The sequence below is a fragment of the Oncorhynchus kisutch genome, unplaced genomic scaffold (assembly GCF_002021735.2).
Source record: "Oncorhynchus kisutch isolate 150728-3 unplaced genomic scaffold, Okis_V2 scaffold1533, whole genome shotgun sequence".
NCBI classification, from domain to species: Eukaryota; Metazoa; Chordata; class Actinopteri; order Salmoniformes; family Salmonidae; genus Oncorhynchus; species Oncorhynchus kisutch.
The window spans coordinates 26,492-53,978 of NW_022263478.1; the positions used below are offsets into that span (position 1 = coordinate 26,492).

At 44.0% G+C, this 27,487-nt stretch overlaps 1 protein-coding gene across 2 annotated transcripts in view; it reads right to left on the minus strand.

The window, feature by feature from the left end:
* Nucleotides 1–23,455, minus strand: part of LOC109881575 (copine-4) — a 45,119-nt gene extending 21,664 nt beyond the window's left edge. Inside the window, exons 1-7 of one of the 2 annotated variants that reach the window (XM_031818649.1) lie at nucleotides 23,276–23,455; nucleotides 21,942–22,013; nucleotides 19,292–19,366; nucleotides 14,005–14,088; nucleotides 13,831–13,920; nucleotides 4,357–4,455; nucleotides 593–679 (exon numbers count right to left, since the gene is read on the minus strand). In XM_031818649.1, coding sequence (XP_031674509.1) covers nucleotides 593–679; nucleotides 4,357–4,455; nucleotides 13,831–13,920; nucleotides 14,005–14,088; nucleotides 19,292–19,366; nucleotides 21,942–22,013; nucleotides 23,276–23,296 — 528 coding nt within the window. In that variant the 5' untranslated portion in view covers nucleotides 23,297–23,455. The remainder of the gene's footprint in view (nucleotides 1–592; nucleotides 680–4,356; nucleotides 4,456–13,830; nucleotides 13,921–14,004; nucleotides 14,089–19,291; nucleotides 19,367–21,941; nucleotides 22,014–23,275) is intronic. The other variant, XM_031818650.1, reaches the window with a different exon arrangement.
* Between the last annotated feature and the right edge of the window lie 4,032 nt (nucleotides 23,456–27,487).

The following is a 27,487-nucleotide window of genomic DNA, read 5'->3' on the forward strand; positions in this document are numbered from 1 at the left end:
AAGCTGTTAGTTTCTCAACGACCATTCCACAGGTGCATGTTCATTAATTGTTTATGATTCATTGAACAAGCATGGGAAACAGTGTTTAAACCCTTTACAATGAAGATCTGTGAAGTTATTTGGATTTTTACTAATTACCTTTGAAAGACAGAATCCTGAAAAAAGGACATTAAATTTTTTGCTGAGTTTATTTCCTTTGTTGGAGCGGTCACTCGACTATCTTCTCAATATAATAGATCATCTTGGTAAGTAGCAATCTGCCAATAAAGACACTGAGAAAGGCCAGCACTTATTTAATGGGAATATGTCTGCATTTAAAAACAACATTAGCTATTCCACAGTGTCTCCATGCAGACATAGTTGTCCCCAAAATGACACTAATTTTATGGTCATCCGTGGGTTCAGCAGATGGAAGAAATGTCATATTAGTCAGATTCCATCTGATCACAACCGTCCTTCACATCCATAACAGCAACAGAATGATAAATGTTCTGGAACCGTCTGCCAATGAGACTTAGACATCAGGTTAGAGAAAGTGATGGGTGGAGGAAGGATGGAATGAGTGTGTGAATGAGAGAGAGTCGTGAATCACCTTGCACTGATTGAGAATGACGATACCAGAGTTCTTGTAATTCTTCTTCTTGATCTGATACTTGGGGTTTATACACTCCCATTGGACCTGGCGTTGATCAAATATAAATAAAAAAAACACTATCACAATAAGTACAGTATCATCCCTACAGTATGTGACTTGGTGGCGGGAGACTGACTGTGCAAAACAGAGATGAAAAGAATCATTAAAAAAATGACAGGATTGATAGACTATATCATCCCATTGGATAACATGGAGCGATGGTAGTGGAGGCCAGACAATGGAGTGAAAGAAAGCAATATGATCCACAGCAATGAGAAGATGCAAGGAAATGGAACTGTGGAGCGTGTTAGGGAGAATAATTAGCAAATCCAAGCAACAACAGCCTGACGAGGTTTGGTTTCTGGATCATTTGTTCGTCACTAATGAGGGGAGCGTTATCCATTCATGCCTGTACAGATTAGCCCAGTCATTTCAATCTGCTGCTCAAAAACAGAAAACAACTCCTGTGTTAAAATCCACCACTTTTCCTCTAAGGGTCATGGGAGAGAAAAACGAAACATCAGTCACCTAATCGTCTCAGGGACAGGCTGTCCGTGCTGTTCTCTGTCATTCTCTTTAGCTCACAAAACCGATTATATAACCATTATCATAAAAGTGGATACCCAACTAGTTGTAGCTCCATGAATGATTAGCAGATAATGGGTAAAAAAAAACTTGATATTTCCATCAGCCAAATCACCAATTTCAGTAGGAGTCAAAAGCCCCTGTGTATCCTACAGCATATGTGGCATTGGAGTCTAATGAAATGGGCCGCACTGTAATGGGTTTAATGCCAGCAGGTCCTGCAGTCTTCTTAAATTCCATGAAGGAGCCAATTAGTGGTGTGACCGGCCTTTAAAAGCTTGCTGTGTTTGAGGCCCGAGCACCGTAGGGTTTATTTAGACTAGGAAGTGAGCCACATTGTAATATAATTAGCCTAGAAGCCTCAGCCTGGAGCTCTTTTTGTGTGCTAATGAAGACACAGCTGTCTGCCCGGGCCAGTCGGCGTGATGAAGGAGAGGCGTCCAGCGTTGTACGGCAGTACGGGTTGTCACCTGTCATCCTCACCATGATCGTTGACTAATTAAATGCATTCTTTCTTGTTCCAAGGGAAGCTGTTCGGTTTGCAAAACTCTGGACATTAGGTAAAAACTTAAAATGTCTTAAAACAGTCTCCTCAAACTGTCTCTTTAAGTGGTGATGAAGGCTGATCTCTATTAAAAGAGTACTGTCTATATTAAAGTGCCTTCAATTGAAATCAAGGTTAAGTACCCTTTGACCTTTCAGGGCTGCAGTCCCGTTATCATTTTACAGAAATACTCATCATAAATGGAGATTAAAATACAAGTTATACACATGGAATTATAGATATACCTTTCCTTAATGCAACCGCTGTGTCAGATTTAAAAACTTTACGGAAAAAGCAAACCATGCAATAATCTGAGACGGCGCCCAGAAAATAAATACAATTATCCGCCAGGTTGGAGTCAACAGAAACCAGAAATCACATTATAAATATTCCCTTACCTTTGATGATCTTCATCAGAATGCATTCCCAGGAATCCTAGTTCCACAATAAATGCTTGGTTTGTTCGATAATGTCCATTATTTATGTCCAAGTAGCTACTTTTGTTAGGGCTTAGGTATACAAAACACTTGTGCAGATCCATCCGAATGTCGGACGAAAACTTCAAAAAGTTATATTACAGGTCGAAGAAACTTGTCAAACTAAGTATAGAATCAATCTTTAGGGTGTTGTGGAGAGTTCTCCAACTGGAGAATTCCTTTGTGTGTAGAGTTTGGATTTCATCTCAGGTTTTTGCCTGCCATATGAGTTATGTTATACTCACAGACATCATTCAAACAGTTTTAGAAACTTCAGAGTGTTTTCTATCCAATATGAATAATAATATGCATATATTAGCAACTGGGACTGAGGAGCAGGCCGTTTACTCTGGGCACCTCTGGGCAACTTTCATCCAAGCTACTCAATACTGACCCTGCAGCCATAAGAAGTAAGGTAAGGGTTATGGTTAAGGTTAGGGTAGAGTAGGGATGTCACAAGGATGCCGAATAGCACTAACCATGGCTCAATGGATCCATTACCAAGCATTATGAGCTGGAAGGAAACGGCAAGGATTCTTTCCCAAACACACCAGGCAGGACAGAACTTTCACTCTCTCACACCCTTGTCCTCCATACAGTGAAGGAGAGAGTGCTGATTTCTGAATTACACTGGTACAGAGAGAGAGACAGAGGAGACGGTGGCTACCGGATGATGGGGAGGCTCCTAGCTGAGAGAGATCCATTGTCATTTGTTTGGTTTTTCCTGAAGGCTTCTGTCCTACTCTTCCCTGTGGAGCGCTGAAATATCCTCAGCACCCAATGAGAGAAGTAAGTATCTCCTCCGGGGGAGAGAAATGTCCTGAGCCCCAAATGGCCCCATGCCACTGCATTTGGTCATGTCCCCCAGAGAGAGGACGCTACCCTCTGGTCACATCCCCCAGAGAGAGGACGCTACCCTCTGGTCACATCCCCCAGAGAGAGGACACTACCCTCTGGTCACATCCCCCAGAGAGAGGACGCTACCCTCTGGTCACATCCCCCAGAGAGAGGACACTACCCTCTGGTCACATCCCCCAGAGAGAGGATGCTACCCTCTGGTCACATCCCCCAGAGAGAGGACGCTACCCTCTGGTCACATCCCCCAGAGAGAGGACGCTACCCTCTGGTCACATCCCCCAGAGAGAGGACACTACCCTCTGGTCACATCCCCCAGAGAGAGGACGCTACCCTCTGGTCACATCCCCCAGAGAGAGGACGCTACCCTCTGGTCACATCCCACAGAGAGAGGACGCTACCCTCTGGTCACATCCCACAGAGAGAGGACGCTACCCTCTGGTCACATCCCCCAGAGAGAGGACACTACCCTCTGGTCACATCCCCCAGAGAGAGGACGCTACCCTCTGGTCACATCCCCCAGAGAGAGGATGCTACCCTCTGGTCACATCCCCCAGAGAGAGGACGCTACCCTCTGGTCACATCCCCCAGAGAGAGGACGCTACCCTCTGGTCACATCCCCCAGAGAGAGGAAGCTAGATAAACCTTCAGAGGAGTTGGATGAAAACAAATCTCCAGTCGGCAACCCACATGAGCTCTGCCTCTCTAACCCACTTTCTCTCTGCTCTGACATATCATCTGGAGAGACATACATTGCAGTGAGTACAGAATCATATCAGAGTGTGATTCCTACAGTCTGAGAAGTCTTAGGTTTATAATAATGACCATGTTTCACATTGTATAAATGATTGGAGACAAGCACAGGAATACGTAATAGGGGTTTTTAATACTCCACCCAAATTACACAACATGCCATGAAAGCAGCACGCAGCATGAACGCCAAAACACAGGTACTCACAGGACCAACAGACATGGTAACAATAATCGACCAGGACAATGGGGAACAGAGGGCAAATATACAGTATACAATTACTAATCAGGGAAAATGGTAACCAGGAGTGCGTAATTAGACAGTTCAGTGAAGCCTAGAAGGCCGGGGATGTAGAACTCCGGAACTGGTGCAGGAAGGAGCAGCAGTACTGGGGGAATCCGTGACAGGCATCTAGAAATTGTCATTTTACAAACCTGATTGATGCCTTCGCTACCTAAAAAAAAAACAGCCAACCCCACTTTTAAACTCGCACAACACCTGTACAGCCTACCTGTCTCCCATCCATTGCCCCTCTCATCTCTTTGAATGTGGCCTGATATTCACCAATATAGTCGTGCTTCCCATTGGAGTCCCAGTCCCACACTGTGCACTGAGAGAGAGAGAGAGAGAGAGAGAGAGAGAGAGAGAGAGGAGAGAGAGAGAGAGAGAGAGAGAGAGAGAGAGAGAGAGAGAAGAGATGAGAAGAGAGAAAGAGTAGGTTAGAAAAAGTGACTTCAGTTAATGATCAAATACTACGGTGTCAATATGTACATATCACCTAACCCATCTGTGAATGCTACAGTTGAACAAGATCTCCAGACTGAATGTGATCAACTATGTGGTGTCATGTAGATTCTGGTATGGTTGAAAGCTCTTCCCCTGATGTTCACACTCGTTACAACTCACTGGGACCAGTTTCAGAACTACAGCAGACTCCCCTGTGATGCTTCTCCATTAATAAATCAGTAAGGCGACATTGCTGGAGTTTTAATAGTCTCATGAAATATAGAATTGAGGATGTGAAAGGCTTTTGACATAAGACAGAGAGAGAGAACATTGAATTTGTGTGTATATGTTTATTTTGTTTAACATTATACATTTTTTTAATAATTACTACACTTAATTTTTAAACACACGTTGTCATAATTTCTGTCAGCGGTATTTTGCAGAGGGGGAACACTAACTGGACCAGGCAAAAAGTACCCTCTCAACCCCCCTCCCTTTTCTCCTTAGTAAGTGGTTTCTTCCAAGGTGCACCACCGAGCAAAGATATGCTAGGCAGGTCGCTAGATACTCTTGTGCATGCAGACAGTATCGTCAGTTGAGGAGGAGAGAGAGTGTTGAGTTACATGCACAGCGTTTGATTTGATTTTAGCTGCCAGTGATGGGCAGGACTCTTGTTTCTCAGAGAATCTTGTTTCTCATGGTCTGAAAGTCTTTAGCTGCCTTTTGGCAAACTCCAAGCGGGCTTTTATATGCCTTTTACTCAGGAGTGGCTTGCGTCTGGCCACTCTACCATAAAGGCCTGATTGGTGGAGTGCTGCAGAGATGGTTGTCCTTCTGGAAGGTTCTCCCATCTCTACAGAGGAACTTCGGGTTCACCATCGGGTTCATGGTCACCTCACTGACCAAGGCCTTTCTCCCCCGATTGCTCAGTTTGGCCGGGCGTCCAGCTCTTGGAAGAGTCTTGGTGGTTAAGAATGATGGAGGGCACTGTGTTCTTGGGGACCTTCAATGCTGCAGACATTTTTTGGTAAACTTCCCCAGATCTGTGCCTCGACACAATCCTGTCTCGGAGCTCTATGGACAATTCCTTTGACCTCATGGCTTGTTTTTTGCTCTGACATGCACTGTCAACTGTGGGACACAAGTGTGTGCCTTTCCAAATCATGTCCAATCAATTTAATTTACCATAGGTGGAATCGAATGAAGTTGTAGAAACATCTCAAAATTGATGATGAATGGAAACAGGATGCACCTGAGCTTAATAGCAAAGGGTCCTAATACTTATGTAACTAAGGTATTTCAGTTTTTTACTTTTAATACACTTGCAACATTTCTAAAAAACTGTTTTCGCTTTGTCAATATGGGGTATTGTGTGTAGGTTGATGAGTATTTGTGTTTATTTAAATATTTAAAAAATAAGGCTGTAACGTAACAAAATGTGGAAAAAGGAAAGGGGTCTGAATACTTTCCGAATGCACTGTATGTACAGTAACAGTGTGGCAGTTGTACTAAACTCCTACGGCATAACATTTGTCATAGAATCAATGTGCATCATTCATTAAAATGACATTTGAACAGGTGAAGAGGTAAGCTTAGATAGCCTTCTTTTTTCACTTCTTTTTTTTGTACATAGTATTAGACATAATGATTATGGCTCTAGATTGCAGAAACAAGCTGTTTCAGTTGTTCGAAAAATACTAAATCCTCTAAATTCCAGAGGGGGGCTGGCCAGTCTTCATCCTCACGTACTTCTAAAATAATGGCTGCATGACGCCACTGTTCGTGTGTGTGTGTGTGTGTGTGTGTGTGTGTGTGTGTGTGTGTGTGTGTGTGTGTGTGTGTCTAGGTTTCACATGGATCATGGATAAATAAACTGACCTCTGACCCTCATTTGGCCATTAGCTATGCTGAACATTCATCTATGATACACATTCACTACAGTGGCCATCCCAGGACAGCCTCCTACATCCATGGTTGTGTCAAGTGTCAGAACCGTGGCATTGTAAAGTCTGTTTAATAAATGTGTGTTCAATTAGTGCTCTTGTATTATACAGTTTGTGATAAGGAGGTTAACCTGAGCTAACATTAACAGCATCTTGTGAAAAGTCCCATTGGAGGGGAAGATATTTTATTATCCATCAAAACTAGAGGCATATTAACTCCACAGGGAATCATTCACTATCACTGCTTCTGAAACCCACACACACATCCACCCACATCCACCCACACCCCTAACACACATCCACCCACACCCCTAACACACATACACCCACATCCACCCACACCCCTAACACACATACACCCACACCCCTAACACACACACCCACACACCCACCCACACCCCTAACCCACATCCACCCACACAACCACCCACACCCCTAACACATATCCATCCACACCCCTAACACACATCCACCCACACATCTACCCACATCCACCCACACCCCTAACACATATCCATCCACACCCCTAACACACATCCACCCACACATCCACCCACATCCACCCACACCCCTAACACATATCCATCCACACATCCACCCACGTCCACCCAAACCCCTAACACACATCCACCCACACCCATAACACACATCCACCCACACCCCTAACACATCCACCCACACATTCACCCACATCCACCCACACCCCTAACACACATCCACCCACACCTGTAACACACATCCACCCACACCCCTAACACACATCCACCCACACCCCTAACACATATCCATCCACACCCCTAACACATATCCATCCACACCCCTAACACATATCCATCCACACCCCTAACACATATCCATCCACACCCCTAACACACATCCATCCACACCCCTAACACATATCCATCCACACCCTAACACACATCCATCCACACCCCTAACACATATCCATCCACACCCCTAACACATATCCATCCACACCCCTAACACATATCCATCCACACCCCTAACACACATCCATCCACACCCCTAACACACATCCACCCACACATCCACCCACATCCACCCACACCCCTAACACATATCCATCCACACATCCACCCACGTCCACCCAAACCCCTAACACACATCCACCCACACCCATAACACACATCCACCCACACCCCTAACACATCCACCCACACATTCACCCACATCCACCCACACCCCTAACACACATCCACCCACACCTGTAACACACATCCACCCACACCCCTAACACACATCCACCCACACCCCTAACACATATCCATCCACACCCCTAACACACATCCATCCACACCCCTAACACATATCCATCCACACCCCTAACACATATCCATCCACACCCCTAACACATATCCATCCACACCCCTAACACACATCCATCCACACCCCTAACACATATCCATCCACACCCCTAACACATATCCATCCACACCCCTAACACACATCCACCACACATCCACCCACATCCACCCACACATCCATCCACACATCCACCCACGTCCACCCAAACCCCTAACACACATCCACCCACACCCATAACACACATCCACCCACACCCCTAACACATCCACCCACACATTCACCCACATCCACCCACACCCCTAACACACATCCACCCACACCCCTAACACACATCCATCCACACCCCTAACACATATCCATCCACACCCCTAACACACATCCATCCACACCCCTAACACACATCCATCCACACCCCTAACACATATCCATCCACACCCCTAACACATATCCATCCACACCCCTAACACATATCCATCCACACCCCTAAAACACATCCATCCACACCCCTAACATATATCCATCCACACCCCTAACACATATCCATCCACACCCCTAACACATATCCATCCACACATCCACCCACGTCCACCCAAACCCCTAACACACATCCACCCACACCCATAACACACATCCACCCACACCCCTAACACATCCACCCACACATTCACCCACATCCACCCACACCCCTAACACACATCCACCCACACCCCTAACACACATCCATCCACACCCCTAACACATATCCATCCACACCCCTAACACACATCCATCCACACCCCTAACACATATCCATCCACACCCCTAACACATATCCATCCACACCCCTAACACATATCCATCCACACCCCTAACACATATCCATCCACACCCCTAACACATATCCACCCAAACCCCTAACACATATCCATCCACACCCCTAACACATATCCACCCACCCACACCCCTAACACATATCCATCCACACCCCTAACACATATCCATCCACAGCCCTAACACATATCCATCCACAGCCCTAACACATATCCATCCACACCCCTAACACATATCCATCCACACCCCTAACACATATCCACCCACCCACACCCCTAACACATATCCATCCACACCCCTAACACATATCCACCCACCCACACCCCTAACACATATCCATCCACACCCCTAACACATATCCATCCACAGCCCTAACACATATCCATCCACAGCCCTAACACATATCCACCCACCCACCCACACCCCTAACACATATCCATCCACACCCCTAACACATATCCATCCACAGCCCTAACACATATCCATCCACAACCCTAACACATATCCATCCACACCCCTAACACATATCCATCCACACCCCTAACACATATCTACCCACCCACACCCCTAACACATATCCATCCACACCCCTAACACATATCCATCCACACCCCTAACACATATCCACCCACCCACACCCCTAACACATATCCATCCACACCCCTAACACATATCCATCCACAGCCCTAACACATATCCATCCACAGCCCTAACACATATCCACCCACCCACCCCCCCACACACACTCGGTCATGCTTAAGTGGATATTATGGAATGGAAATCTGACACTGGATTAAGGGGATCAGAAGGACTTTGACACATGCTTGTCAGCCATCCGCATCTCTCTCCACAGCAACCCCACTTTCCCTCCTTAAGTAACCATGAATGCTGCAAGGACAAGAGGGTCATTCCCCTTTAAAGACCCTGTCTCTCAGCTCCATCCAGATACCCCACCAGGTACACGGTGAGACTCCTCATTGGGCTTGGCAAGGAGGGCTAAATTGGTGTCTTTTCTACACGACTCTCTTTTCCTCTGGTGAAAGGCTCAACCAATTGGGTAGCTGTCCAGTTAACAAGAAGTGATATTCAGGGGGCAGAGAGGTTGAAGGGGAGGGCGGGACTTTCATCCAAAACCATTAGCTTCCCTCATTAACTAGACAGAACTAGAAGAGCTGGGTCATATGGAATCTCTGCTTCGATATCAGAACACTGACATCATCTACTGTATGGATTCTAGATATTCTCAACTCAAGTGTGCCGTTGAAATTACTAAAGAACTTCAAAGAACTTCCACATATCAATAAGATGATGACTGAGACCCAAAGGAAGAGATAGGCCTACCACCCTCCTTTCTAAGCATTTACATACTGTCACAATGTGTTAGTTTAGCTGACTGTTCTATTCCACAGATGTGTATAATTTAGCATGACTTTTAGATAGCCCTGGCTGGCAAAGGTCTTCGTTAGGAGGGTGTGGCTGAATATTATCTGTCTATTGATGGTTGTTGGGAACAATGCTCTTTGCTGCTCGCTGATGTGTCTGTACTTTCCAGCAATAACACTGTTGGGTCCAATAGTCACCATTACTAGCCGTGCTTCAAATATAGCGTTCCCTGACGTTCTAAATGAGCTACCCCTATGATGCTACATTATGGTCTACTATTATGATGCTACATTATGGTCTACTATTATGATGCTACTATTATGGTCTACTATTATGATGCTACTATTATGGTCTACTATTATGATGCTACCATTATGGTCTACTATTATGATGCTACATTATGGTCTACTATTATGATGCTACTATTATGGTCTACTATTATGATGCTACTATTATGGTCTACTATTATGATGCTACCATTATGGTCTACTATTATGATGCTACATTATGGTCTACTATTATGATGCTACTATTATGGTCTACTATTATGATGCTACTATTATGGTCTACTATTATGATGCTACTATTATGGTCTACTATTATGATGCTACTATTATGGTCTACTATTTTTATGCTACCATTATGGTCTACTATTACGATGCTACCATTATGGTCTACCATTATGATGCTACCATTATGATCTACTATTATGATGCTACTATTATGATGCTATATTATGGTCTACTATTATGATGCTACCATTATGGTCTACCATTATGATGCTACCATTATGGTCTACTATTATGATGCTACCATTATGGTCTACTATTATTATGCTACCATTATGGTCTACTATTATGATGCTACCATTATGGTCTACTATTATTATGCTACTATTACGATGCTACCATTATGTGCTACATTATGATGCTAACCATTATGATGCTACCATTATGATGCTACCATTATGATGCTACCATTATGGTCTACCATTATGATGCTACCATTACGGTCTACTATTATTATGCTACTATTATGATGCTACCATTATGGTCTACTATCATGGTGCTACTATTATGATGTTACTATTATGAGACTACTATTATGATGTTACTATTATGAGACTACTATTATGATACTACTATTATGATGTTACTATTATGATGCTACTATTATGATGCTACTATTATGATGCTATATTATGGTCTACTATTATGATGCTACCATTATGGTCTACCATTATGATGCTACCATTATGGTCTACTATTATGATGCTACCATTATGGTCTACTATTATTATGCTACCATTATGGTCTACTATTATGATGCTACCATTATGGTCTACTATTATTATGCTACTATTACGATGCTACCATTATGTGCTACATTATGATGCTAACCATTATGATGCTACCATTATGATGCTACCATTATGATGCTACCCGTTATTGTCTACCATTATGATGCTACCATTACGGTCTACTATTATTATGCTACTATTATGATGCTACCATTATGGTCTACTATTATGATGCTACCATTATGGTCTACTATTATTATGCTACCATTATGGTCTACTATTATTATGCTACTATTATGATGTTACCGTTATGTGCTACATTATGATGCTACCATTATGATGCTACCATTATGGTCTACTATTATTATGCTACTATTACGATGCTACCATTATGTGCTACATTATGATGCTAACCATTATGATGCTACCATTATGGTCTACCATTATGATGCTACCATTACGGTCTACTATTATTATGCTACTATTATGATGCTACCATTATGGTCTACTATCATGGTGCTACTATTATGATGTTACTATTATGAGACTACTATTATGATGTTACTATTATGATGTTACTATTATGATGCTACTATTATGATGCTATATTATGGTCTACTATTATTATGCTACTATTATGATGCTAACCATTATGATGCTACCATTGTGATGCTACCATTATGGTCTACCATTATGATGCTACCATTACGGTCTACTATTATTATGCTACTATTATGATGCTACCATTTTGGTCTACTATCATGGTGCTACTATTATGATGTTACTATTATGAGACTACTATTATGATGTTACTATTATGAGACTACTATTATGATGCTACTATTATGATGTTACTATTATGCTGTTACTATTATGATGTTACTATTATGATGTTACTATTAAGATGTTACTATTAAGATGTTACTATTAAGATGTTACTATTATGATGTTACTATTATGATGTTACTATTATAATGCTACTATTATGATGTTACTATTATGATGCTACTATTATGATGTTACTATTATGATGCTACTATTATGATGTTACTATTATGATGTTACTATTATGATGCTACTATTATGTGCTACTATTATGGTGCTAGTGGACGTGGCAGCATGGGACACACCATGTCCCACTGGATGACCAATCCCAACTAACAAACAGGAAGCTCTTTCCCTGAAACCACTGGTTGTTAAGCAGTGGCTCTGTATAATTTGAATACTTATTTCAAAAAGGTTTGCTGATACCGTGGGTGCAGTTAATATTGGTAGTAATATGGTCAGACAGTTTCTTAGCCTTCAACGTTTAAATGTGAATGATCTCTTTAGCTCCATGTCATTTCCTGCCCTGGGGTTAATTGCTGTTGGCCCCACCAACACACATCCAACCCTACAGTGACCTCATCACTCATACCCCTAAAGAGCACCACCGTGGCAACTGGGGCTGATTGAAATCTTGTGATGGAGAGGAGAGGTGTGATTGGTAACATAGAGGAATTAGGACAAGAAGTAGGTGGGAGGGAGTTGGGGGTGGGGGCATCGAGAGCTTAACCTCCTCCCACCTCAGCACCACCCTCTCTATCTCCTTGACTGGAGAGGAGGGAATGAAGAATAGAGGGAAGGAGAGAGAGAAAGAGAGAGAGAGAGAGACTCAGTGCCCCTAAACACAATGAGACACTGCTGCAGCTCATTGTTGGTGCCTAAATGTTTAATGAGAAAGTCTTATTTGTTTAGAGCAGGCCTTTCAGGCGCTCATTAGACTAACTGTAGTTTAATGATTTAGTAATGCCAGGGAGTTAGAAAGGGGAGAAAAGGCAATAATACACACACACACAAAAAAAGCACACACACGAGGCAATAAAGGAAAAGGGGAAAGATGCCGACCATGTGAGACAGAGGGAGGGGGGCTGAAAGAGAACACGAGAGGGAGGAAAGAGGAGGAGTTATAAAGGTGGTGGGGGCGGGGCGTTGAGAGTCTCTCTCTTTCCACTCCCCTGGTCTAATAGATGTCCCCCGTCTTGGTCCTGTATGATCAGGCCAAGCCACAAATGAGTCGTCTAGAGAGCCCTCAAACTCAACTCTGGACCTCGATGCCAGTTCATTTTTACATTGTTCCCCTCTAATCAGGGACTGATTGACTGGAGAGGAGGAAATGAAGAATAGAGGGAAGGAGAGAGAGACCAATCAGGGACTGATTTAGACCTGGGACACCAGGTGGGTGGTATTAATTATCAAGTAGAATAGAAGACCAGGGGTAAGAGTTGAATACCCCTGCTATAGAGAATCCCCTTCCTCCCTAGTCTAGCCCTCCCTCCTGACTCTAGTAGACAAACCCCTTATAGGATTGAGGTCATGGTGCTGAAATCAGTATTGCTCACCTGCCAGTCAGTCCACTACTGTGGCAAAAGTGCTCAATCAGGTCCCCTGGGCTGGCAAGAAGACATAGAGCCAAGCACATACATACATACAATCAATCAGAAACACACGCCTATACCTTTAGAGGCCGGTCATGGTCTCCACTGCAGAGGGAATTCAGGGAAGTCTTGAAGGTTTTCCACACCGGGTTAAGGTTGTTCATAACAGTCTGTGAGTGAAACAGGAAAGAGAAAAGTAAATAGGCTAAAGTAATTGGATGGATCCGTTTGAACAAAACGACTGCTGGTTTTACCTCTGTTCTGTGCACAAGCTGTAGCGTGTCGTCATCGTTCATCCTGAAGATCTCCAGGAAAGGGTCTGATTTGCTAAAAAAGTCCTGCACAGAGAGATACACAGTGGGCTTTCAGAAATACATCAACGACCATCTTAATGCCATGCTGAGGGATTGCAATATTTCCCTCCCAACTGCATTGGCCCTAAAACTGTGAAAGTGATCAATAAAATACCTAACGTGAGGAAGATGGTTGCCATGTTGTCCAAATTCATGCATTTATCAAAGTCAACAACACACTGAGGTCCTCTACAAACGCTCCTGTATGTGTATAGGTAATCTACATGGAATATATATTACACATAGAATATACTTTACTGACATCTATCTAACTCTCTGCCACTATATATCTTCCTGTGAGGCTGGTCTCTCTCCTTCCTGTTCAATGATTCATAGAGCTGAGCTGTGATGCAATCTGTAGGAGGGTTATCTCTGGTAACTCCCTAGACGGGTGCCAAAACTCCTGAACAGCTAAATTAGCTGAAGAAATACTGTACCTCATACAATACTCCAGACCCTGAGGTTGTAACTCGTTACAGTATACAGCTAAGACGCCTTTCAAATTGTCTTGGTACTCTAATAAGAGCAGCACTGGGAAGTAGAAAATCACAGATTGTTCACAACACTTTTGAACAACAAGTAGAAATGTCAAATTGCAGATTGCATTTCTTCAACGAGCAGGACGCACAGGATGTACTTCAGACACCCGGCAAGGCCAAAATCCCTGTCATTGGAAAGAGACGCAGGTATAGAGGATATAGGGCGGGGTGCCTTGTAAGGATCCGCCAACGGCGAGTGGGAAATCTGCCCTTACCATCAGTATTACTTGCCAACGTACAATCATTGAACAATAAATTAGACGACGTACGATCACGAATATTCTACCAACAGGACATCAAAAACTGTAATATCTTATGTTTCACCAAATCGTGGCTGAATGACGACATGGATAACATTCAGCTGGTTGTAACACCCGGGGTGTAGTGGGAAAGAAGTCAGGCGCAGGAAGCAGAGAGTTCAGGGTAGCGCTACTTTGTAATGCACCACAACAGTGAACAGACGCCATCCCAAACAAATGCCCCAAACACGGGGGACTTAAACAGTCCAGCAAAATCCAAACACATGGACAACCGTGACATACAGCCGTGTACACATCTACACTGAAAATAATCCTGCACAACCAGCAAGCGGGCCGGCTGGTAAATAAAGCCCAACCAATTAACCTAAACTAAACACAGGTGCAACCAATAAACAGAAAAGGGGGAAAAGGGATCAGTGGCAGCTAGTAGGCCGGTGACGACGACCGCCTGTCACGCCTTGGTCATAGTATTTTGTGTTTTCGTTATATATTTGGTCAGGCCAGGGTGTGACATGGGTTTATTTTGTTGTGTTTCGTATTGGGGTTTTGTAGGCATTGGGATTGCGGCTGAGTAGGGGTGTAGCATAGGTTTGGATGCCTGAGGAGGTTCTCAATCAGAGTCAGGTGATTCTCGTTGTCTCTGATTGGGAACCATATTTAGGTAGCCGGGGTTTCACTGTGTATTTTGTGGGTGATTGTTCCTGTCTTTGTGTTTGCACCAGATAGGGCTGTTTCGGTTTTCACACGTTTATTGTTTTTGTAAGTTCGTGTTTCTTTATTATTTAATAAACATGGATTGCAATAGCCACGCTGCATTTTGGTCCGATCCTTGCTACACCTCCTTGTCCGAGGAGGAGATAGAAGAAAGCCGTTACACCGCCGAGCGCCACCCGAACAGGAAGAGGAGCCACCTTTGGAGTCGTGACACTGGTGGGATATACGCTGCACCGGCTAGATAGAACAGCACACTCCGAAGACGAGGGTGGTGTGTGTATATTAGTAAACAACAGCTGGTGCACGAAATCTAAGGAAGTCTCTAGATTTTGCTCGCCTGAAGTGGAGTATCTCATGATAGTGTTCATCTATATTTTTTGTGGCTGTTTATTTACCACCACAGATGGATGCTGGCACTAAGACCTCACTCAGTCAGCTGTATAAGGTAATAAGCAAACAGGAAACTGCTCACCCAGAGGTGGCGCTTCTAGTGGCCGGGGACTTTAATGCAGGGAAACATTAATCCGTTTTACCTCATTTCTATCAGCATGTTATATGTCAACCAGAGGGGGAAAAAATTCTAGATCAACTTTACTCCACACACAGAGACGCATAGAAACCTTTCCCTCGCCCTCCTTTGGCAAATCTGACCGTAATTCTATCCTTCTGATTCCTGCCGACAAGCAAAAACTAAAGCAGGAAGCACCAGTGACTCGGTCTATTAAAAAGCAGTCAGATGAAGCGGATGCTAAACTACAGGACTGTTTTGCTAGCACAGACTGGAACATGTTCCGGGATTCTTCCAATGGCATTGAGGAGTACACCACATCAGTCACTGGCTTTATCAATAAGTGCATCGAGGAAGTCGTCCCCACAGTGAAAGTACATACATAACCCAACCAGAAGCCATGGATTACAGACAACATTCCCACTGAGCTAAAGGGTAGGTGCGGAACTCTAACCTGGAAGCTTATAAGAAATCCTGCTATGCCCTGCAACGAACCATCAGACAGGCAAAGCACCAATAAAGGACTCAAACTGAATCGTACTACACCGGCTCCGATGCTCGTCGGGTGTGGCAGGGCCTGCAAACGATTACAGACTACAAACGGAAGCACAGCCGTGAGCTGTCCAGTGACATGAGCCTACCAGACGAGCTAAATCACTTCTATGCTCGCTTCGAGGCAAGCAACACTGAGGCAACACTGAGGTAGCCGTTGTGAGTAAGGCCGCTGGCAAGGCATGTGCTGACCAACTGGCAGGTGTCTTCACTGACATTTTCAACATGTCCCTGATTGAGTCTGTAATACCAACATGTTTCAAGCAGACCACCATAGTCTCTGTGCCCAAGAACACGAAGGCAACCTGCCTAAATGACTACAGACCCGTAGCACTCAAGTCCGTAGCCGTGAGTGCTAGGCTGGTAATGGCTCGCATTAACACCATTATCCCAGAAACCCTAGACCCACTCCAATGTACATACCACTCAAACAGATCCACAGATGATGCAATCTCTATTGCACTCCACACTGCCCTTTCCCACCTGGACAAAAGAAACACCTACGTGAGAATACTATTCATTGACTACAGCTCAGCGTTCAACACCATAGTGCCCTCAAAGCTCATCACTAAGCTAAGGATTCTGGGACTAAACACCTCCCTCTGCAACTGGATCCTGGACTTCCTGACGGGCAGCCCAGAGGTGGTAAGGGTAGGTAGCAACCCATCTGCCACACTGATCCTCAATACTGGAGCATCTCAGGGGTGTGTGCTCATTCCCTTCCTGTTCATCCACGACTGCATGTCCAGACACGATTCCAACACCATAATTAAGTTTGCAGATGACACAACAGTGGTAGGCCTGATCACCGACAACGACGAGACAGCCTATGGGGAGACACCTGGCCGGGTGGTACCAGAATAACAACCTATCCCTCAATGTAATCAAGACAAAGGAGATGATTGTGGACTACAGGAAAAGGAGGACCGAGGACGCCCTCATTCTCATCGAGGGGGCTGTAGTGGAGCAGGTTGAGAGCTTCAAGTTCCTTGGTGTCCACATCACCAACCAACTTGAATGGTCCAAACACAACAAGATAGTCGTGAAAACCTTTCCCCCCCCCAGGAGACTGAAAAGATTTGGTATGGGTCCTCAGATCCTCAAAAGGTTCTACAGCTGCAACATCGAGAGCATGGTTGCATCACTGCCTGGTACGGCAACTGCTCTGCCTCCAACCGCATGGCACTGCAGAGGGTAGTGAAAACAGCCTAGTACATCACTGGGGCTAAGCTGCCAGCCATCCAGGACCTCTACACCAGGTGGTGTCAGAAGAAGTCCCTAAAAATGGTAAAAAGACCCCAGCCACCCCAGTCATAGACTGCTCTCTCTTCTACCACATGGCAAATGGTACCGGAGCGCCATGTCTTGGTGCAAGATGCTTCTAAACAGCTTTCACCCCCCAAGCCATAAGACTCCTGAACCGGTAATCAAATGGCTACCCAGACCATCTGCATTGTGTGTCCCCTCCCCCAACCCCTCTTTTTACGCTGTTGCTACTCTCTGTTTATCATCTATGCATAGTCACTTTAACTATACCTACATGTACATATTACCTTAATTAGCCCGACTATCCGGTGCCCCCACACATTGACTCTGTTCCCCTGTATACAGCCTCGCTACTGTTATTTTCACTGTCATTTTACTGTTTTTTTTATTTCTTTACCGATCTATTGTTTACCTAATACCTATTTTTTACTTTCAAATTGCACTGTTGGTTAGTGCTTGGAAGTAAGCATTTCACTGTAAGGTCTATACCTGTTGTATTCGGCACACGTGACAAATGCACTTTGATTTGATTTGAATTGGGGCCAGCAATGGTCATGATATATCCTGGTCTGGTTATGCACACCTGATGTCTGATCCTAGTACTACAATCAACTTGACTGGATGCTCCAGGAGAAAAATTCCCTCAAAACACCTGCTGATCAGAATAAATCTGCAGTTCCAAAAACACGAAATCAATAATTTATAAACACGATTCTTACTGATAGGATACTGATAGGAAAGTTAAGAGCACATCGCTTTGATTGATTGCATTTCTCCCTGCAGATGCAATGCTTATTTGCATTTTAGTGCTGGAATAATGTACTTTAGCACCTGTGGTGAGGGGAAACTTATTTCAGTTGAAGGCGGACACACACACACACACACACACACACACACACACACAGCATCTTCCATTTAGTGGAGATTAACTCATTTAAATTAGACTGTGATTAGAGATACACTGGGGCTGAGAAAGACACCAGGAGACTTAAAAACATCTCTTGTACTTAACCACAAACACACCACACACACCTCTGCTCTCTCTCTCCTTTCTTATCTCCCCATCTGTGTGAGCCAGAACCACAAACACAGCAGGAGAGACTGAGATGGGGAGTTGGGTGGATCATAGATCCTCATTGAGGAGGGATTGGTTCTCTGTATCTAATGTGTTTCTGTTGTAATTATTCCTCTGATGGGATTTTTCCCTTGAAGCATAGCTCTATGTGTATAATCACTGTTCTGAGACCAGTTGATGCGATGGTTAATGGAGAGGATATACAATAATGTAATGCATTCATAATCAATTAACAAGCACAAATTAAACATGTTCTGTAGCGTTGCAACCTTACCTTGTCGTCAAGTTTCCTGGCACTGAAAGAAAGTTCCACATAATCATCATTCCCTGTCAGCTCCTCGGCGGTGACCTGCAGGTACATAACACACACCTGGATCTAATATTCACACACAACTGGTTCTAATTTTCACACACCTGGTTCTAATATTCACACACACCTGGTTCTAGTATTCACACACAACTGGTTCTAATATTCACACACCTGGTTCTAATATTCACACACAACTGGATCTAATATTCATACACCTGGTTCTAATATTCACACACACCTGGTTCTAATATTCACACACAACTGGTTCTAATATTCACACACCTGGTTCTAATATTCACACACAACTGGATCTAATATTCATACACCTGGTTCTAATATTCACACACACCTGGTTCTAATATTCACACACACCTGGTTCTAATATTCACACACACCTAGATCTAATATTCACACACACCTGGTTCTAATATTCACACACAACTGGTTCTAATATTCACACACCTGGTTCTAATATTCACACACAACTGGATCTAATATTCATACACCTGGTTCTAATATTCACACACACCTGGTTCTAATATTCACACACACCTGGTTCTAATATTCACACACACCTAGATCTAATATTCACAAACACCTGGTACTAATATTCACACACACCTGGTTCTAATATTCACACACATGGTTCTAATATTTATACACACCTGGATCTAATATTCACACACACCTGGTACTAATATTCACAAACACCTGGTTCTAATATTCACACACACCTGGATCTAATATGCACACACACCTGGTACTAATATGCACACACACCAGGTTCTAATATTCACACACACCTGGTACTAATATTCACACACACCTGGTTATAATATTTACATACACCTGGATCTAATATTCATACACCTGGTTCTAATATTCACACACACCTGGTTCTAATATTCACACACACCTGGTTCTAATATTCACACACACCTAGATCTAATATTCACACACACCTGGTTCTAATATTCACACACAACTGGTTCTAATATTCACACACCTGGTTCTAATATTCACACACAACTGGATCTAATATTCACAAACACCTGGTTCTAATATTCACAAACACCTGGTTCTAATATTCACAAACACCTGGATCTAATATTCACAAACACCTGGATCAAATATTCACACACACCTGGTTCTAATATTCACACACACCTGGTTCTAATATTCACAAACACCTGGTTCTAATATTCACACACACCCTGGTTATAACCAGAAACCAGAAAAAAGGTATGTTTATGAATGAAATAGTAATCATTGTAGTAAAACGCATGATAGGCATATTGTCTTTCATACTTTGTTCTGTATCTGCCTCCAGATTCATATGTATTTGTCAACTGTTTAGCTATGAAATACTGTGGAACCACTCCTCATCTGGTCTAATATAAGTCCTATTGACACTGATGTTAGTTTCTTTCTGCTGGGAGCTCGTTTTTCATAATGACCTTGAGAAACCGCTCTATTTAGTTCTCTCTTTATATAGTACTATTGTGTGTGTGTGTGTGTGTGTGTGTGTGTGTGTGTGTGTGTGTGTGTGTGTGTGTGTGTGTGTGTGTGTGTGTGTGTGTGTGTGTGTGTGTGTGTGTGTGTGTGTGTGTGTGTGTGTGTGTGTGTGTGTGTGTGTGTGTGCGTGTGTGCGTGTGGCCCAATAAAATATGATTTACACGATTAAGAATGCCTTCATGCCTTTGTTAAAATAGGTTATTTTCCATGCATAAGCAAACAGGCAATGTGCTTCAGAAACAAAACAATATGTATGTTCATCTCAAACAGACACATGCATGCATATCTATTTGTTAAGTTCAGATGCTACTCTACACCAAACTCAGAAAGTGTCAAAAATAACTCCCGTATCTGAATTCAAGTTTGGCTGGTCACTTTTGAATTTAGATTAGGTGGTAGGCTTCTCAAATCAAATCAAATTGTATTGGTCACAGACACCTGATTAGCAGATGTTATTGCGGGTGTAGCGAAATGCTTGTGCTTCTAGCTCCGATAGTGCAGTAATATATAACAAATTACACAACATATACCCAATACACACAAATGGAATGAATTAAGACTATATACAGTGCCTTGCGAAAGTATTCGGCCCCCTTGAACTTTGCGACCTTTTGCCACATTTCAGGCTTCAAACATAAAGATATAAAACTGTATTTTTTTGTGAAGAATCAACAACAAGTGGGACACAATCATGAAGTGGAACGACATTTATTGGATATTTCAAACTTTTTTAACAAATCAAAAACTGAGAAATTGGGCGTGCAAAATTATTTTTTGGGTGGTTCTAGGGTGGTAGGTAAGGTAGAGGTGAAATGATCCTTGACTAGTCTCTCAAAGCAATTCGTGATGACAGAGTTGAGTGCTATGGGGTGATAGTCATTAAGTTTAGTTACCTTTGCTGTGCTTTAGACAGAGACAGAGACAGACAGACAGACAGACAGACAGACAGACAGACAGACAGACAGACAGACAGACAGACAGACAGACAGACAGACAGACAGACAGACAGACAGACAGACAGACAGACAGACAGACAGACAGACAGAAAGAAAGAAAGCTAGAGAGAGAGAGGGAGCTAGGTGACAGACAGGGGCCTTACCATGATGAAGGACTTGCTCACTGTGCTGCCCTGTTTGAGCAGTGGTTTGGTGAGCTTCCTCTGGGACACAATCTGTTTGGAGAGAGATAAGAGGTGAGACTCCCCTGACTCAGTGCCTCACATCAACAACACAGCAACTCAGGAGAACCAGAAGGGGGAAACTGGGACGAGGGAATCACCGGCAGTCAAAAAGAAAGAAAGAAAAAAATGAAGAGTTTTGCACAAATGTCTGAGGTAAAAGAGAGTGTGGTTGTATAGGGTGAGGTTGGGGAGTTCTGACGAGAAGTTTTGCCGTAAACACATGCTGGAAAGATGCCATAATATAATTGGATGCTGTGAGGCTTTCCACATTATGCAAGTAAGATGCAATGTGAGAGTCTTTGTAAAGGTTCAAAGCCCTCTCAGTAAATTCTCAATGCTGGAATATTTGCATGGTACAGTAGGTCTATTGGATGATTTAGAGAATAAAATCTGAAGTAAAACTGTAGAAATACAGTAAAACCCCTTGGCGAATCCTATTCACAATATATGGTGTTTCTAAATGATGCCTCTTATTTGCATTGAGTCCCACCAGTCTCCTTGTAGACACAACAGAGTGGAACAAAATGAACAGCTCATCCATATGAACATCTCCCAGGAGTTAGAGGGAAAAGACAGAGAGAGAGAGAGAGAGAGAGAGGGGGGAGAGAGGGAGGCAGAGAGTGGTACAAAATAAATACTGGAGTTCATAACACATGAAATTAGTTTCTGGAGAATTCCTCAGTACAACTAGATGACGATAGCAGGGCCTATGAACCATGTGTCAGCAGTGGTGGGGAAGAATCATTTAATGTTGGCATAGACACACAATAATACCAGAGAGAGGCTCAGAAGGCTCAAACATTCCAGGCCCGCTGGCGTACCGGACGCCAACTGTTTCAGCCGACAGCTGCATGTAGCAAAACACTCTTAATGAAAGTCTGGGGGATTATTTCATTACGTGCCTTATCGCTATTTGCACGTGGCATGTCATTTTACTGGAGACGGACTGTATACAAACATTACACAGAGAGAGCTCCCTTTTGCCGGTGAAAAGGGTTGATATAAAAACATGCTACACTGCCCGACCAATTGCCACTAAACCACTTAACTTGCTTGTTTTTTTACGTTACAGGAAATGACCCGTGCAGAGAGGGAGGGTGAGAGGTAGGTGTTGTCTTTCTTGAGTAAAAAGCCTCTGCTAACTGCTTTTAATGGTATCTAAGTTCAGCTCGGTCCAGCATTAGCACTTAGCACTTAGCTTTGTGTCAGAGATAGCGTGTCGGAGTTAGTGTGGCGTTGCCGTGAGAACACACCTGTCCCAGTGTGCACTCCATGGCCCCTAGAAAGTCAGCCTCCTTGATGCCGTTGTGATTGCTGCTGATGTCATAGAGCTCGTAACGTAGCCGCTGTACTTCCTCAAAGTAGAAGTCCACGGTGAAGACTTTAGAAAAGGTGGGGCTTATAGAGCTACGGATCACCTCTGTCCTGTCAACCTGCAGAGAGAGAGAGAGAGAGAGAGAGAGAGAGAGAGAGAGAGAGAGAGAGAGAGAGAGGAGAGAGAGAGAGAGAGAGAGTAGAGAAGAGAGAGAGAGAGAGAGAGAGAGAGAGAGGAGAGAGAGAGAGACGAGAGAGAGGGCAGAGAGAGGGAGAGGGAGGGAGGGAGAGAGCGAGGGGGAGGGAGGGCAAGGGAGAGAGCGAGGGGGAGGGAGGGAGGGAGGAGGGAGAGAGTGAGGGGGAGGGAGGGAGGGAGGGAGAGAGCGAGGGGGAGGGAGGGAGGGGAGAGAGAGAGAGAGAGAGAGAGAAAGAGAGAGAGGGGGGGGGAGAGAGAGAGAGAGAGAGAGAGAGAGAGAGAGAGAGGAGAGAGAGAGAGAGAGGAAGAGGAGAGAGGGGGAGGGAGGGAGGGAGGGAGGGAGAGGGGGAGGGAGGAGGGAGGGAGGGAGGGAAGGGAGGGAAGAGGAGAGGGGGAGGAGGGAGAGAGGGGAGAGAGAGAGAGAGAGAGAGAGAGAGAGAGAGAGAGAGAGAGAGAGAGAGAGGGGGAGGGAGGAGGGAGAATGAGTGTGTGCCCAGTGGGTTTCAGAAATAAATAAAATAGTGGAACATCTAAAAAGTTATCACTTTAAGATAAAACTAAACTAAATATTTAATTAAAAATACCAAATAATTAATTAAAATGCACTGTTTGCAATGAAGGTCTACAGTAGCCTCAACAGCACTCTGTAGGGTAGCACCCTGGTGTAGACGGAGGACAGCTTGCCTTCCCCTCCTCTGTATACATTTACTCCAAAACAAAACCTACGGACCCGGATTCTTACTGGTTGGTAGGTGATCAAATACTTATGTCATGCAATAAAATGCAAATTAATTACTTAAAACCATACAATGTGCATTTTCTGTATTTGTTTAGATTCCGTCTCTCACAGTTGAAGTGTACCTATGATAAAAATTACAGACCTCTACATGCTTTGTAAGTAGGAAAACCTGCAAATCAGCAGTGAATCAAATACTTGTTCTCCCCACTGTATTCCATCCTGCCCTGCCTTTCTAAAATCTTCGAAAGTCAAGTTAATAAACAGATCACCGACCATTTCGAATCCACCGTACCTTCTCCACTATTCAATCTGGTTTCCGAGCTGGTCATGGGTGCACCTCAGCTACGCTCAAGGTCCTAAACGATATCATAACCGCCATCGATAAAAGACAGTACTGTGCAGCCTTCTTCATCGAAGTTTGTGAGAGATTTTGGTGACAAGCCAAATTTCTTCAGCCTCCTGAGGTTGAAGAGGCGATGCTGGCGCCTTCTTCACGATGCTGTCTGTGTGGGTGGACCAATTCAGTTTGTCTGTGATGTGTACGCCGAGGAACTTAAACTTACTACCCTCTCCACTACTGTCCCATCGATGTGGATAGGGTGGTGCTCCCTCTGCTGTTTCCTGAAAACCACAATCATCTCCTTTGTTTTGTTGACGTTGAGTGTGAGGTTATTTTCCTGACACCACACTCCGAGGGTCCTCACCTCCTCCATGTAGGCTGTTCTCGTCATGGTTGGTAATCAAGCCTACCACTGTAGTGTCGTCCGCAAACTTGATGATTGAGGTTGGATGCGTGCATGGCCACGCAGTCGTGGCCGAACAGGGAGTACAGGGAGAGGGCTCAGAACGCACCCTTGTGGGGCCCCAGTGTTGAGGATCAGCGGGATGGAGATGTTTTTACCTACCCTCACCACCTGGGGGCGGCCCGTCAGGAAGTCCAGTACCCAGTTGCACAGGGCGGGGTCGAGACCCAGGGTCTCGAGCTTGATGACGAGTTTGGAGGGTACTATGGTGTTAAATGCAGAGCTGTAGTCGATGAACAGCATTCTCACAAAGGTATTCCTCTTGTCTAGATGGGTTATGGCAGTGTGCAGTGTGGTTGAGATTGCATCGTCTGTGGACCTATTTGGGCAGTAAAGCAAATTGGAGTGGGTTTAGGGTGTCAGTGTAACAGTATAACCTTAGACCATCCCCTCACCCATACCCGGGCGCGAACCAGGGACCCTCTGCACACATCAACAACAGTCACCCACAAAAGCATCGGTACCGCATCGCTCCACAAAGCCGCAGCCCCTTGCAGAGCAAGGGGAACCACTTACTTCAAGGTCTCAGAGGAAAGTGGCGTCACCCCCTGGATTGAAATGCTATTTAGCGTGCACCACCGCTAACTAGCTAGCCATTTCACATGCCGTTACATCAGGTAGGGTGGAGGTGATATGGTCCTTGACTAGTCTGTCAAAGCACTTCATGATGACGGAAGTGAGTGCTACGGGCGGTAGTCGTTTAGCTCAGTTACCTTAGCTGACTGGGATAATCCCAGACTGGGATAAGGATTGATTGAATATGTCCGTAAACACACCAGCCAGCTGGTCTGCGCATGCTCTGAGGGCGCGGCTCGGGATGCCGTCGGGCCTGCAGCCTTGCGAGGGTTAACACGTTTAAATGTTTTACTCACAGTCGGCTGCAGTGAAGGAAGTCCGCCATGTTTTAGTTGCGGGCCGTGTCAGTGGCACTGTATTGTCCTCAAAGCGGGCAAAAAAAGTTATTAGTCTGCCTGGGAGCAAGACATCCTGGTCCGTGACGGGGCTTGTTTTCTTTTTGTAATCCGTGATTGACTATAGACCTGCCACATACCTCTTGTGTCTGAACTGTTGAATTGCGACTCTACTTTGTCTCTATACTGACGCTTAGCTTGTTTGATTGCCTTGCGGAGGGAATAGCTACTACACTGTTTGTATTCGGTCATGTTTCCGGTCACCCGGCTCAAACAGAGGGATGCTATGTTAGCTAGTTGGCTATGCTATCCAATACTGGAACTCTTCCAAGTCAAGGTAAGCTTTTTAGGTTTATTTATTTATTTCCACGGGTTTACCGGTGTAACTGCTAACTGCTTGCTACACTGTACAGCATGATTGTAGCAGGTTTACTAATGCGTTCGTTTTCTACAGACTTGACATTAGCTAAATAGGTGATAACGATGTAGGCTGTGTGTAGCAGTTATGATATGAAGGTTTAGCTTGGAATGTTTTTTTGTTTGCGTTTTTGCATGTTTTGCATGTGTTGTGCACTGAAGTCCACAAGCAAAGGGAAATGTGAGAGAAGGAGAGAGCGTAGATGTGAGAAGGAATTATCCAACGATCAAAATGATCATGCTGTTTGTATATGGGGAGGCAGGTAGCCTAGTGGTTAGAGTGTTGGACTAGTAACCGAGAGGTTGCAAGATCACATCCCGAGCTGACAAGGTAGAACATCTGTGGTTCTCCCCAGAACTTGGCAGTTAAACCCACCGTTCCTAGGCTGTCATTGAAAATAAGAATTTGTTCTTAACTGACTTGCCTAGTTGAATAAAGGTCAAATAAATAAGTGAATGTGTTTGTTGTAACAGTTGTTAAAGTCACTATGTGAATTTCACCAGGTTCATATATTAATGTGGTTGATTTGTTATTATGCCATCTGGGAGAAGGGAGTTGTACTTACGTTTTGCGTGCTTGTGCTCAAATCATTTTGATGCACTATGAGAGGTAGGCACGAGTTTTTCTGTCTTCAGAAAAGTTAGATTATTAGTACAAAGTCATACACACAGTTTTTGTTCATGAATAATGATGTATATTTAGAGGTTACTCATAGTGGATGGTATTGTTAAGGATGCACTTGTAATTGTACTTTTTAGGATGATATCAACATTCTGAATTCAACATGTGGTTAATAGCTAGCTAAGGTATTAGCAGGCTATTGTAGTGTGAAACGATGGCTAGCTCCTGGAATGATCCCAGTCCCTCCTATTGTGTATCTGTTGTAGAAAGAGGCGACGATTCTCAGAACAGTATGTGCTCTACAAATGTTTTATTTCCTTTTGGATGCAGATGCAGGATGCAGAGAGTGAGTTCTGCTTGATTAAAACTACCTGATCTCCAAAGTCCACGTCTATAGTGTCAATCAAACAACACAACGCAAGTTACAATCGGTGCATTAAAGCATCGGTTACATTTGCGTCCG